At 40.5% G+C, this 14,197-nt stretch overlaps 2 protein-coding genes across 3 annotated transcripts in view; one reads left to right on the top strand and one right to left on the bottom strand.

The window, feature by feature from the left end:
• The window catches only part of LOC123501049 (cullin-5-like), a 17,312-nt gene extending 15,697 nt beyond the window's left edge, over positions 1-1,615 (top strand). The window contains exons 15-16 of one of the 2 annotated variants that reach the window (XM_045249627.1): positions 1-3; positions 1,098-1,615. The exon at positions 1-3 is cut by the window's left edge and continues 121 nt beyond it. In XM_045249627.1, the coding sequence (XP_045105562.1) occupies positions 1-3; positions 1,098-1,292 (198 nt within the window). In that variant the 3' untranslated portion in view covers positions 1,293-1,615. The remainder of the gene's footprint in view (positions 4-1,097) is intronic. The other variant, XM_045249628.1, reaches the window with a different exon arrangement.
• Positions 1,616-5,838: 4,223 nt separating this feature from the next.
• Positions 5,839-13,818, bottom strand: LOC123501050 (probable ATP-dependent RNA helicase DDX49). Its single transcript, XM_045249629.1, has 9 exons — positions 13,656-13,818; positions 13,025-13,218; positions 12,147-12,325; positions 11,694-11,859; positions 9,643-9,822; positions 8,851-9,012; positions 8,222-8,398; positions 7,702-7,838; positions 5,839-7,104 (listed from the first exon to the last, which is right to left on the bottom strand). The coding sequence occupies exons 1-9, from the start codon at positions 13,768-13,770 to the stop codon at positions 6,810-6,812; spliced, it is 1,605 nt and encodes a 534-aa protein (XP_045105564.1). The 5' UTR covers positions 13,771-13,818; the 3' UTR covers positions 5,839-6,809.
• Between the last annotated feature and the right edge of the window lie 379 nt (positions 13,819-14,197).

The following is a 14,197-nucleotide window of genomic DNA, read 5'->3' as shown; positions in this document are numbered from 1 at the left end:
CAGGTGAGGAAAGGATTCTTGTGGGTGTTCACTCCCTTGTACAGCCTGGCCCTGTATAAATGCCTGTATCCATGAAGAGCTGGGCTGAGTTTTGTGGCGTTTATACGTTTGACAAATGACGAAAGATGAAATTAAGTAATGAAAGGATGGAAGTATTTGTATTTTAGAGAGAGAGAGAGTTTTCATTGACTTAAGAGACAGAGGGGCCTTTTACTAATATTGGGGGATGGAGAGTCATAGGAGGGGTTCTAACAATAACAGGAAGTGCAAAAGGGTTCCATAAGTGTGAAAAGTTTGAGAACCACTGGCTTGGAATATAGGATTTGAGGATGTTGAGGGTGTTGAATCCCTTATGCAGTATAGATTCTGCTTGGAAAGTTGGTTTTAGAAAATTGAATAGCTTAGAATATTGTGCATTTGGTGAAGGATCAAGATTAATGGTTTCAGAGAGTGTTGAATCCCTTATACGGCCTCAATTGAATCGATTCCGCCTGGAAAGTTGGTTATAGAGAATTGAATATCTTAGAATATTGTGCTTTTGGTGAAGGAATAATGTTAAGTGTTTCAGAGAGTGGTGAATCCCTTATGTAGCCTCAGTTGTACAGGTTTCTGCCTGAAAAGTTGGTTAGAATAAATTGGATAGCTTAAAATATTGTGCTTTTGGCTGTGACGACGTCTGACTTGTGCATCCGCGGATAATTCAACTCCAGAAGAAATCTAACAGAACTGTACGTGAATGAGTAACTAAAGAGTAAAGAAGTTGTAGTTGTATAATATAATTTAATTTTGACACATTTTGAAGTCACCACAAGGCTAAAGAAAGAACAGAAATAGAGCTTTTTGTCCCAGGAAGGATACCTAGATTTCCCTATAAGGGTCTGAGCTCAGCCCCCAATGTTTTCAGTCCCAAGATATGCCCCTGGCTGTTGGTGAAGGATAAAAGCTAAAGGTGTCTAAGAGTGTTCATTCACTAAACTCATTCAAACCCTTTAGTTTATCCTTGTCCCTCTCAGAACCTCACCATCACCTCTCATCTCACCCATACTGAACATTCTAACCACTTCACCATCCCCTCACCATTAATCTCACCCCCACAGGAAGCGATAGTGAAGATCCTAAAGATGCGCAAGAGGATCTCCAACGCTCAGCTGCAGACGGAACTGGTGGAGATGCTGAAGAACATGTTCCTCCCCAGCAAGAAATTGATTAAGGAGCAGCTGGAGTGGCTCATAGAACACAAGTACATGAAGAGAGACGACGAGAATATCAACGTCTTCATCTACTTGGCCTAGCGCATCGGTGGTGGTGGTGGTGGTGGTGGTGGTGGTGGAACTGTTTACTCTCTCCCTATTCGCTGTCTATAACTTTCTGTCCTTCTGTCCTGTCTTTCGTTGTCTTGTGTTGAATTAAGTGTTGGCTCCAGTACTGTGGTGGTGTTAGGGAATGTTTTTGTTGGTTTTTTCTTTTATTTTTCTCTTTTATCATGTTTCTCTCTTTTCTTTTTTCTTTTTATTTTGTCTTGTTCACTTTCTGTCTCCCTCTTTCTCTCATTCTCTCTTTTTATTTATTTCTCTCTCTCTCTCTCTCTCTCTCTCTCTCTCTCTCTCTCTCTCTCAGATTGTTTGGTGTAGTTAGATTTGTTTACTTTCCTTCCTTCCTTGTTTATTGTTTATTGTTCCTCCTCCTCCTCCTCCTCCTCCTCTTCCTCTTCTCCAGTGTAAATACTCATCAGAGGCGACAAGTCAGACCTCTTTATAAATAGTAGTTGTTAAGGTTCTTTTCTAAATCCCTTCTTCTTTTTCCTCTTTGTCAAAACTTGTTGTTCTTCCCTGTGTGTGTGAGAGAGAGAGAGAGAGAGAGAGAGAGAGAACAGACTGACTGAGTGAATGACTAGAACACACACACACACACACACACACACACACACACACACACACACACACACACACACACACTTCTCTTTATCTCTCTCTCGCTCTAATGGAATTTCTAAATATGAGATGCTCACAAACTCTCTCTCTCTCTCTCTCTCTCTCTCTCTCTCTCTCTCTCTCTCTCTCTCTCTCTCTCTCTCTCTCTCTCTCTCTCTCTCTCTTTTCTCCTGTGTGTGTGTGTGTGTGTGTGTGTGTGTGTGTGTGTGTGCACGTGTGTGAGTGTACATAAACAAATGATGGAGAGGTGGTGGTGGTGGTTATGGTGGTGATGGTGGCAAGCAAATGATACCTTCTCCTCCTCTTCTTCCTCTTTTTTTCTTCTTATTCTTCCTCTTCCTACTAGCTTTCATGTTTTTTATCAGTGTGTGTGTGTGTGTGTGTGTCAGTCAGTCATTCGGTCATTCTTCCCTCTCCCTCCTGTCTTTCTCCGTCTCCCCCTCTCTCTCTGTCTCTCTCCCTCCCCTCTCTCTCTCTCTCTCTCTCTCTCTCTCTCTCTCTCTCTCTCTCTCTCTCTCTTTCTCTCTCTCTGCGGCTTGTCCACCTCCCCTCTCCCTGCCTCCCAGCCACCCAGCCCTCCACCTGTCCACCTCTGCCCTCCTGTACATAGAGTCAAGCATTACATTAACTAACCCTGCAATGGAGAAGGAAAAGTGACAACAATATGGATGGGTCGAGTTGTGTTTACTTGCCGGACGTCCAAAACGGCTCAGAGGAAACAGTGATTTTAGGCGCTGGAGACGAGATAACGCGAAGATTTTTTGCTGCTGCGACAGTGAAATAGACCGATAGATAGACAGACACATTGGTTTTTACTTGTGTGTTTTGTGGTTGTCTGAATGAGCAAGTTAAGCTGGTGGACTGTTTCTACTACTACTACTACTACTACTACTATTTCATCATTATTCGTTAATTTTTGTCTTATTCTTATTTATTTTATTTCTCATCTTAATATTCATAACACTAGTTCTTTCTATCTTTCACTGTATTATCCCATTCTCTTCCTCTCTCTCTAGTATTCTCATGGACCCTACCTAAATAACCTCTAAATATTTTGCCTCCTCTTCTGTCCACTTCACCTAACCTAACCTAACCTAACCTAACCTTACTTCACCTCACCACACTGCCTCACCATCCCCTGCCTTTATCTATGCACTCTTAACAAATGCTCTGGCTGTGTTTTGAAGTGTCCTCTATCTTGTCATGGCTATGTTCACCAGGCTCCAGTGGTTGTCAGGGGTTGCCAAGAGTGTTTTCATGGTTCTATTAATATTGGAAAAGGGTCTGTTTGAAGATTTAATGATTTTTGAAGAGTGTTTTCATGTTTCTAGTATTTTAAAGGGTTCTATTCAAAATTTAGGGTTTTCAAGAGTGTTTTCAGGGTTCCAGTAATATTTTAAAGGGGTCTATTTGGAGGTCTAGGGTTTTCAAGAGTGTTTTTATGTTTCCAGTAGTATTTTAAAGGATTCTATTGAAAGTTTGAGATTTTTAAGAATGTTTCCATGGTTCCAGTAACATTTTAAGAGCTCTATTGAAGTTTTGGGGCTTTCAAGGGTGTTTTCATGTCTTTAGTGATTAATTTAAGAGCTTTGTTGAAAGTTTTGGAGTTTTCAAGAATTCTTTTGTGGTTCCAATAATATTATAGACCACTGGGGTTTTGGAGGATGTTTTCATGGTTCCTGGGGCTTTCAAGGGTGTTTTCATGTTTCTCATGATTAGTTTAAGAGCTTTATCGTAAGTTTTGGGGTTTTCAAGAGTGTTTTCGTGGTTCCAGTAATATTTTGTTGACCATTGGGGTTTTGAAGGATGTTTTCAGGATTCCAGAGACTGATTAAAGAGCTCTATTGAAAGTTTTAGAGGTTTTCAAGAGTTTTCATGATTCTGGTGGTATTCTGAGGAGCTGCCTTGAAAGTTTGTGGGTTTTGAAGAGTGTTGATTCAGCGATAGACAAATGAGATGTGTTGTTATTCGTTTTAAGGTTTTGAAGAGTATTTTTGTGATTTTAATAATAATTTGATAATTTTACCAATACAGTTCACCATTTAACATTGAGAGCTCTGTCAGACATGAGGAGTCATTGGATGTGTAAAGAGAAAAGGAGAGAATGCAAGATTAATGATTCAATAACTCCAATGTGAGAATGTTTGTTTTAGCAGTGAGTTGATCAGAATTCTTTGCCATCACTTGAGAAAAACATTCAAGAAACGGACATTAAAAGTTTGTGTTGCTGTGAGAGTTGGTAAGAATTTTGTGTGAGAATGGAAAAAACACTCTTGAGAACATTGCTGGAAAAGTTTTTATAGGAATACCAAGATTCTTTATGAGGGAAAAATCTTGAGAACATTACAGGAAAAGTTGATATAGAAGTGAGCCAATGATTCAGTGCCATTAGCTGGGAGAAACACTCTTGAAAGCCCAACACTATCTAACCATCTGTGTCATGTCAGAATGGTTAAAGAACAAAACATTTCAGAGTACAGATCTTGCTCCCCAATCTTTTGTGGAGTCAGTGCCATTAGCTGGGAGAAACACTCTTGAAAGCCCAACACTATCTAACTATCTGTCATGTCAGAATGGTTAAAGAACAAAACATTTCAGAGTACAGATCTTGCTCCCCAATCTTTTGTCGAGCAGTGAGACAACAACCCAGTGCCATTAGTTGGGAGAAACACTCTTGAAAACCTAGTACTAACTATTCATCTGTGTCATGTCAGAATAGTCAGAGAACAAGGCATTTCAGAGTACAGACAGATCTTGCTCCCCTTTCTTCTTTAGTTGAGCAGTGAGACAACAACCCAGTGCCATTAGCTGGGAGAAATACTCTTGAAAACCCAACACTCTCTAACCATATGTGTCATGTCAGAATAGTTAGAGAACAAAACATTTCAGAGTACAGATCTTGCTTCCCATTCTTTGGTGGAGCATAGAAACAAGTCAGTGCCATTAGCTGGGAGAAACACTCTTGGAAATCTACAACCATCTAACCATCTGTCATGTCAGAATGGTCAGAGAACAAAACATGTCAAAGTACAGATCTTGCTCTCCATTTTTCCAGTCCAGTCTCCCCACTCAATAATAATTCAGTGCCATTAGCTAGGACAAACACTCATGAAAAAAACCTGGAGCTAGCCACTGTTTGTGTTCCTTAAAAATGTTTCTGGCCAGAGAACCACATATTTCAGAGCTTAGGCCTTACTCCACCTCTTATTTTATTTAGTAGTGAGTCAACAATAATTCTACCATTAGCTGGGAGAAACACTCATGAAAACCTAACACAAAGCTACCATTACTGTGTCCTGGGAGAGTGTTTGTGACAAGAAAACAAAACGCTTCAGAGTACAGCCCTTGCTCCACCTCCCTGCCCTCCTCCACACCTCCTTCCTCATCTCCCATCTCCACATTTGTCTCGTCCATCTCTCCACTCTGCCAGTTCTTTCTTGTAAGCTGTGATGTTATTTTAAATAAATAAATAAACATTCACAATTTGTTTTGTTTGCAGTGCCTTACAACTTCAGGGTCTGGTGAGGAGCGTGTTAACCCCTTCAACACCAGGACACATTTTCATATTCTGGTTACTATTTGGTGATTTCAAACAGCTTCAGAAACTTATGTGGGATTGAAATTGTGAAGACTGGCCATTAATCTTCTGAACTCCACAGACCCTTCCTAATGCAAATAAAATTGTCTAATCATACAAAAAAATCAAGGTAAAAATGTGTCTCAGTATTGAAGGGGTAAGTCGGCCAGAATGAAATATGTTCACTAGGATGTTGTGTTTAAGTTCACCACATTTCAAGACCAAGGAATGTGTAGACCAGTGTGTCCAGGTGTGTGTGTGTGTGTGTGTTTTTTTTTTTTTCAATGCTAGAAGGAAAACTAGCGAAGGGCAACAATGATTCAACAGATGTATAGCTAAAGTATGTATATGTATGAGTGAACCAATGAATACATACACAACATACAAGCTCATTATTTCCAGATACATTCACTTATACACAATTATACACATTACCTTGCTGTATTTTCTATTTATTTATTTATTACTTTTTCACCTTCAAACCAATACCAGCTAAACTCATCACATTTTTCCCATTTTTCCTTATCTTCATTTCTTTTGTTACATTTCTCTTTATCACACTGCTCTTCTTCCCCTTCACATCCTCCTTCATCTCCTCTATCTTCTCTTCTGCCTTAATTTCATATCATTTTCTATTGTTTACTTTTTCACCCTCAAACTGATGACACATTTTCCATTCTTCCTCATCAAACTGCTCTTCTTTCCTTCCTTATCTCTTTATCTTCTCTTTCATCATCAATTAATATTATTTTGATACATTTTTTTTTTCTTTACGTTTTTTTCACCAAATGGATATCAGATAATTTTTTTTTTTTAATATCAAATGGGCTTTTTCTTGGGAATTTCTGGGATAAAGGGGATACTTTTTGTGAGTCCCTCCTATCTCAAAGCCCACCTGTTAGGAAACCGTTGCCCCGAGTGAGGAAGCCCAACCTACACTCGGACCGTGGACAGGATTCGAACCTGTGCGCTTGGAGACCACTCGGATCCCAAAGCACGCATCCTTCCACTGTACCATGTGTTCTCCTTTTTTCCTCATCTTCATTCTTTTTGTCCTATTTCTCTTTATCAAACTATATTTCTTTCCTTTTCTTTATCTTCTAATCTATCTTCAATTAATATCACTGCTACACTTTTTACATTTTTCATTTTTTTTCCACCTTCAAACTGATATCAGATAAATTTGTCATGTTTTCCCCATTTTTTCCTCATCTTTATTCCTTTTGTCTTATTTTTCTTTATCACACTGCTCTTCTTCCCCTTCCTTATCTCTTTATCTTCTCTTTCATCGTCAATTAATATTATTTTGCTATTTTTTTTATCTTTTTCACTTTTTTCACCTTCGAACTAATAACACCTAAACTCTTCACATTTTTCCCCTTTTTCTTCATCTTTATTCCTTTTGATTTATTTCCCTTTATCACACTGCTCTTCTTCCCTTTAACATCTTTCTTTATCTCCATCTTCTGTTCTGTCTCATCTCTCTCTTCTCCCTCCTTCATGAGTTCCTGCAGCACCGTCAGCCTCTCTTTCTTCCCTTCTTGTTTTGTCTTCTTCATCTTCTTCTTTTTCCTCTTCTCTTCTTCATCTGGGTCTCTGTAAATTTGAACTGGCTTTATTCTCTCTCTCTCTCTCTCTCTCTTCATTTACTATTTTCTTCCTCTTCCTTCGTCCATAACTCTTCTTTCTCTCCTTCTTCCTCTGTTTATCTTTACTTTCATCCCTTTCCTCCTCTTCCTTCTACACCTTCCTTTTCTCTACTTTATCTCTATCTATTCTGTTCCTCTTCCTCCAATTCTCTTTTCCTCCATTTCTTCCTCTAAACAAAATTTTTCAATCTTTCCTCCTCCTCCTCTTCCTTCTCTCTAATTCCTCTTTCTCTCTCTCTTCCTCCTCCTCCTCCCCTCTAGTGTTTTATTTCTTCTATCTTCCCTTTCTCCTCTAAACATCCTCTTTCTTCACTTTCCTTCCTCTTCCTCTTCCTTTTCTCTACTTCATCTTTCTCTCCTTTCCCTCCTCCTCCTCTTCTAATCTTCCCTCTCTTTCTTTCTTCTCCTCCTCCTCTAATCTTCTCTCTCTCTCTCTCTCTCTCTCTCTCTCTCTCTCTCTCTCTCTCTCTCTCTCTCTCTCTCTCTCTCTCTCTCTCCTCTTTCTTCTCTCTCTTTCCTCTTCCTCCTCCTCTTCCATCCTTACCTTCCTTCCAGAATCATCCGTTTTCTTTTGTTTATGTTACGTCGTTCGTCGAAGTCCGTCTGGTCGAGGCGGATCTCCTGCATCCGCCTTGTTACATTGACTTGCTTCATGATCCGCGCTACGGTGGCCTCATCCGCCTGTGTGTGGAGAGGCTGGCTCAGATCTGGTGTGGTGGTGGTGGTGGTGGTGGATAGGATGGGTTGGGAGTGGTGTGGGCAGATTAAGTTAGGTTAGGTTATACTAGAAGGAGGAGGAGGGGGAGGAGGAGGAGGCGGAAGATGATGATGAAGAGGATATAGAAGAAGAAAAGAAGATGACAAAGAAGAATAAGAAGAAAAAGATGATGAACAAGATGAAGAACAAGAAGAAGAAGAGGAAGAACAAGATGGGGAAGGTGAAGAGAAAGATGAGAACACACACACACACACACACACACACACACACACACACACACACACACACACACACACACACACACACACACAGCACCCTCTCCCCTCAACCCTCATCCTCCCTTTACCTTCATCTCTGTCATCTTCCTCCTGGTCTCCCCCTCGATGGCCAGCAGGACCTTGATCTCATGTGGAGTGACGATGGTGAGCGCCGTGCCCTTCCTGCCGGCCCTTGCAGTGCGGCCAACACGGTGGATGTACGTCTTGGGAAGGTTTGGCACCACATGGTTGATTACGAGACCAACCTGTCATGTGAAGGTGAATGGTTGATAGAGGGAAACCTAACCTAACCTAATCTTAACCTAACCTAACTTAACTTTAACCTAACCTAACCTAACAATCTAACAAACTAACCTAACCTAACCTAATCTAATCTAATCCTAACCAAACTTAACCTAACCTAACCTGACCTAACTTAACCATACCTCAATCAGTTACCTAACTTAATCTATGCTTGTATTGACTGGTCAGTGTCTCTTTGTTTCAATACACCTGCATAATCTCTCTCTCTCTCTCTCTCTCTCAGCACCAACTTAACCTAACCTATGCTTGTTACTTGTCTCTCTGTCTCTCATACTTGCATATACTCTTTCTCTTTCTCTCTCTCTCCCAAATTGTATCTATCTTTCCTTTCATCTCTTTCTTTTTATTAATTTTCCTAACAGCCAATCTCTCTCTCTCTCTCTCTCTCTCTCACCAGGGGTACGTCAAGTCCACGGCTGGCGAGGTCTGTGGCAATAAGAATCTTGACCTGTGATGACTTGAAGCGGGCGAGGGCAGCCAGTCGGTCCTTCTGCCCCATCATGGAATGCAGCGCCAAACTCTCAATACCCAGAGCCCCCAGCAGCATCTTCAGCACCTGGGGAGGAATGGGGGAATTGCACTTCACTCCTTCAGTACCATGATGTGTTTCCCTATTCATTCTGGTTACTGTTTGGTGACTTTATACAGCTTCAGAAACTCACATGGAGGATTAATGTCAATAAAATAGTCTTATTGTACACAAAACTCAAGGTAAAAATGCATCCCAGTACTGAAGGTGTTAAAATAGTGAACACTGTGGCCATTATCTTCTGACCTCCAAAGACCCTTCATAATGTCAATTAAATGGTCTTATTGTACACAAAACTCAAGGTAAAAATGTGTCCCAGCACGGTAGTGGTTAGCACGCTCGACTCACAATCGAGAGGGCCGGGTTCGAGTCCCGGTAAGCGGCGAGGCAAATGGGCAAGCCTCTTAATGTGTAGCCCTGTTCACCTAGCAGTAAATAGGTACGGGATGTAACTGGAGGGGTTGTGGCCTCACTTTCCCGGTGTGTGGAGTGTGTTGTGGTCTCAGTCCTACCTGATGATCGGTCTATGAGCTCTGAGCTTGCTCCATAATGGGGAGACTGACTGGGTGACCAGCAGACGACCATGGTGAATAACACACACACACACACACACACACACACACACACACACACACACACTACCACCACCACCCTAACCTGAGTTCTCTTGCAAGTATCAGTGAAGATGAGGATGAGTTCTCTTGGGTTCTCCTCGGTGTGTTTGAGAACCGTGGCAACCAGAGTGGCATCTTTCACCACGGGGTTCACCAGGACGTACTGCTCCTTCAACTCCTTCACTGTGGCCTGCCCTCCCTCCCTGGCCTGCCACACAAACACCTGCAAACATACGGTAGGTCACACAGAGCTTGCAGGATGTACTGAACTAGGTCAGGTTAGGTTAGGTTAAGTTAGGATAGGTTAGGTTAGGTCAAAGTTAGGTTAGGTTAGGTTAGGTCTGCTAAGGTTAGGTGTGAGTTAGCTTAGATTAGGTCAGGTTAGGTTAGGTTAGGTTTAGGATAGGCTAGGTTAAATTAGGTTAGGCTGTTAGGTTGGGTCAGGTTAGGTTAGGTTTGTTTATCTATTTACTTTTTACTCATTTTCTTTATTGTTCTTATAATTAATTTTCTTGTTTCAATTGTGTTTTTAAGATATCTTTTTCTTTTTTTCTTTCTTTTTCCTTCAGTTGACCAATATTTTTCTCTTTTCCTGTTTTTATTTATTTATTTACCGTTTTCATTTTTATTACAGTTTTTTATACTTTTCTTTTTGAGTTGTGCTTTTAAAATGTCCTTTTTCTCTCTTTTCCTTTCATTTGCCAACATTTTTTCTTTCACCTGTTTTGCATTTATTTATTTACTTTTTACTCATTTTTCTATTATCATTTGTTATACTTGTTTTGAGTTGCGCTTTTAAGATCTCTCTCTCTCTCTCTCTCTCTCTCTCTCTCTCTCTCTCTCTATTAGCCAATTTTTCTTTCTTGTTTTTTTTCATTTCTTATTTACTTTTTACTTTTTTATTATAGTTTTTATTCTTTTATTTTTGAGTGGTGCTTTTAAGATGTCTTTTTTTTTTTTTTTTTCATTTGGCAACATTTTTCTCTTTGTCTTGTTTTTATTTATTTATTTAGTTTTACTAATTTTCTTATCATTTTTTCTACTTTTCTTTTTGAGTTGCATTTTAAGATGTCCTTTTTCTTTTCTATTTTTTTTTCCTTCAATTTGCCAACATTTTTTTCTTTGTCCTGTTTTTATTTATTTATTTACTTTTTGCTCAATTTGTTATTATCATTTTTCTACTTTTCTTTTTCTTCTTTTTCCTTCAATTTGCCAACATTTTTTCTCTTTCTCCTGTTTTATCTATTCATTCATTTACTTCTTGTTCATTTGTTTATTATTATTGCTTATACTTTTCTTCTTGAGTAATATTGAACAAAATTGGCTTATCTCACATTAGTAGGTCATTGTAAGCTTGCTAATCTCATATCAAGACCTGCAATGATAAGATAACTCAGTTTAACCCTTTGACTACCATGATCCATTCTTATATTCATTCTGGTTACTATTTAGTGATTTTATACAGCTTCAAAACCTCATGTGGGGGATTAAGATAGTGAAGACTCTAACCATTAATCTCATGACCTCTATAGACGCTTCCTTTTGTAAATAAAATGGTCTAATTGCACACAAATCTCAAAATAAAAATGTGTCCCAGTACTGACGGGGTTAAAATAGTGAAAACGTGGCTATTAATCTCACTTCCATATACTGTTCATAATGTCAATAAAATGGCCTAATGGTACACAAATCTCAAGGTAAAAATGTCCCAGTACTGAAGGGGTTAAGCTTGCAGGTCATAGTAAGCTTGCTAATCTCATATGGGTAGGTCATTTTAAATTTGCTAGTGTCCTATCAAAGCCTGCAATGGTAAGGTAGGTCAGTTTAAGCTTGCAGGTTATACTAAGCTTGCAGTAATCTATCTATTCATTTATTTATTAATCTATCTATCTATCTATCCTTTTGTCTATCCATCAATCTAGAGACAAAGAAACAGACAGAGTTAAATCAATCACTGTCACACAAAATATTAAGCACACACACACACACACACACACACACACACACACATCCTCCCACAGCTAGTTAATCCAAGCCACCACCACTCCACCACAAGCTAGGGAAGATAGATGTGTGTGTGTCTGTGTGTCTTGCCTGTGAGGTGGCCAGCTCTCTCATCCGTTGCAGTCTGTCAGTGATGGTGGCTGAGAAGAGAAGTGTCTGTCTCTTCTCTGGCAGTGCAGCCCAGATGGTTTGTAGCTGTTTGTCGAACCTCCCATCCATCAAGCGATCTGCCTCGTCCAGCACCAAAAACTTGATCCTGGAAGAGAGTAACTGGTCAGCTCTTTGTTTTACCACTATGTCCTTCTGTCTGTCTATCTGGCTGGCAATTCCACACAGGGTATGTCAGACAAGGCACCACACACACACACACACACACACACTCATTCACACTCTCAGCCTTATCAGCCCCTCGTGGAAGCTTTGACACACCACAGCCAGCTACACACCCACAGCACACAATGACACTGTTCCCTACCCTGCACCTCCATCACTTCAATAAGGTGACAAGAACAGACCACAGCAGCAATAATAATGAACAATGACCTCTTAAGTGTAAAGTCTGGGGAGTTCTGCAGGAGGTCAGCGAGGCGACCCGGTGTGGCCACCACCACATGTGGGGCGTGGCTCAGCTCCCGACCCTGCCCCACGATGTCCAGGCCACCCACCACCACACTCAGACGCAGCGACACCGGCCCTCCAACGCCACGGAACTGGTCGCCAATCTGAAACACAACACTCGGGTACTCAGTCCTGTCAACACACACACACACACACTATTATTATTATTATTATTTTATTGGCCAGAAGAGAATAGGTATGATATATTTATAGATAATGTAAAGAATAATGCTATTAGTCCAGCACCAAACAATCTGTGTCGTTAGACTGGACAAACTAATTATGCACAATAAAAAAAAACACAAATATCAAACTTGTAAAAGAGAAACAAAAACAACGAAGACAGTTAATAAAATGAATGAAGGTTCGAATGTAACAAAGGAAAATATTACAAATTACTAAACTATTATCAACAAAATTAGCATTCTGGGACTTTTTTTTTTCAATCTTTTGTTGACCTTGAATGGTTTCCCCTCTTGCATAGAAAAAAAAAAAGTTTTGAATAACATAGTAAACACACACACAAACACACACAAAAGATTACTCCCCTCCTCTAAATGACAACTAGGTAAACACACACACACACACGTTAAAAAATATAGTTTCCCGCTAAGACGTGTTGAGACTATGAACAGTTTGAGTGAGGAAATGGTGTCTGCAACAAGTGTGCATAGTTTTAAAGAAAAACTGGATAAGTGTAGATATGGAGACGGGGCCACATGAGGTTAAAGCCCAGGCCCTGTAAAACTACAACTAGGTAAATACACACACACACACACACACACACACACACACATACACACCTGGAAGGCCAGCTCACGTGTGGGTGTGAGGACGAGGGTGTGAATACCAAAAGGATCGATGGACAATTTTTGCAGGATTGGGATGACGAAAGCCAGAGTTTTCCCGGAACCTGTCTTGGCTGCCCCGATGACATCCCGTCCCTGCAGCACTGGCGGGATGCAGTGCTGCTGGATGGGCGTTGGCTGCAGGATCTCTGAAGGAGGTTAGTGTGGTAGTGAGGATTGGTGGATAGAATGGTCTTCTTCTTCTTTTGTGGATCTGTTTAGCTTTGTATCGGTGGTGGAGCATGAGTGGTCATGTGGATTGAGGTTTGCTGTAGGGGTTTGAAAGACATAGTGGTGCCAGAATGAGTGAAAGATTGATACACATAAGAATTACAATTAGATCACATAGGAATGAAGCACATGGTGACAACTAGGGATGGTATTTCTCTTGTTTGTATAGTGGCTAAGTGCTTATTATTCAGTTTCTGTTGGCCTACTGACTGCACTGCTTGTGTTGCGTCACCACACGTCACCACATTCAGCTTAACACTGCTTGTCACATGAGAGGTGAACAACTAAGCATGCTAAATTTTGTCTTAAGCGACTGTGGATGGTGTCATAAATCAAACTAGGATGGCCTACTCACTGAGCTGCTTGAGTTGCGCCACCACCCAGGGCTGCAGGCCGGGCAGGTCATCGTAGGTGGAGCATAACACAGCCTGCCCTTCACCGCCTGCGTCTTCCTTTGCCACGTGCTCCATTGTTTGTAAACATTGACACCACCATCACCACCACCACCACCATCTCCACCACAGCAGCTGCACATGAAAAATTTATCCCATACATTTTTTCCAGATAGCATAGAAATGAAGAATAATCCTGAATTATTTGAGATCTACAGCTAGAAAAACAAAAGGCCATGAGAGATTAAATAAAAGTACGAGGTTGTGTTTGTTAGCTGCCGTAGAATACCAACACAACTTCTTTTACCCTTTACTTGTTCCATTTTTATGTACTTAAAATACGTAACTCGTTTCCAAATCACACATCAGTCTCATTCTTCCATGTGCGGCATTACACATTAATGTTTAGTTGACTGCGCATCACGACTCTCATGTCCAGGGTGTCTTGTGAGATGTGGCGCGTTTTTCGTGATGTCAACTGTTTAATTTTCTTCCTTTTGTTTCT

The sequence above is a fragment of the Portunus trituberculatus genome, chromosome 8, assembly GCF_017591435.1.
Source record: "Portunus trituberculatus isolate SZX2019 chromosome 8, ASM1759143v1, whole genome shotgun sequence".
Lineage (NCBI taxonomy): Eukaryota > Metazoa > Arthropoda > Malacostraca > Decapoda > Portunidae > Portunus > Portunus trituberculatus.
The sequence above is the reverse complement of the archived record's forward strand: the minus strand, read 5'-3'. Positions and strand labels throughout refer to the sequence as shown.

Bases quoted from the DNA above. Each gene is read 5' to 3' on its own strand.
- LOC123501050 (XM_045249629.1), bottom strand. From the start codon at position 13,770: ATGGAGCACGTGGCAAAGGAAGACGCAGGCGGTGAAGGGCAGGCTGTG. The intron at 11,860-12,146 runs GTCATTGTTCAT...ACTCTCTTCCAG, and splicing joins CCAGACTTTACACTTAAGAG to GATCAAGTTTTTGGTGCTGG. The intron at 7,839-8,221 runs GTAAAGGGAGGA...CTCCACACACAG, and splicing joins GGAAGATGACAGAGATGAAG to GCGGATGAGGCCACCGTAGC.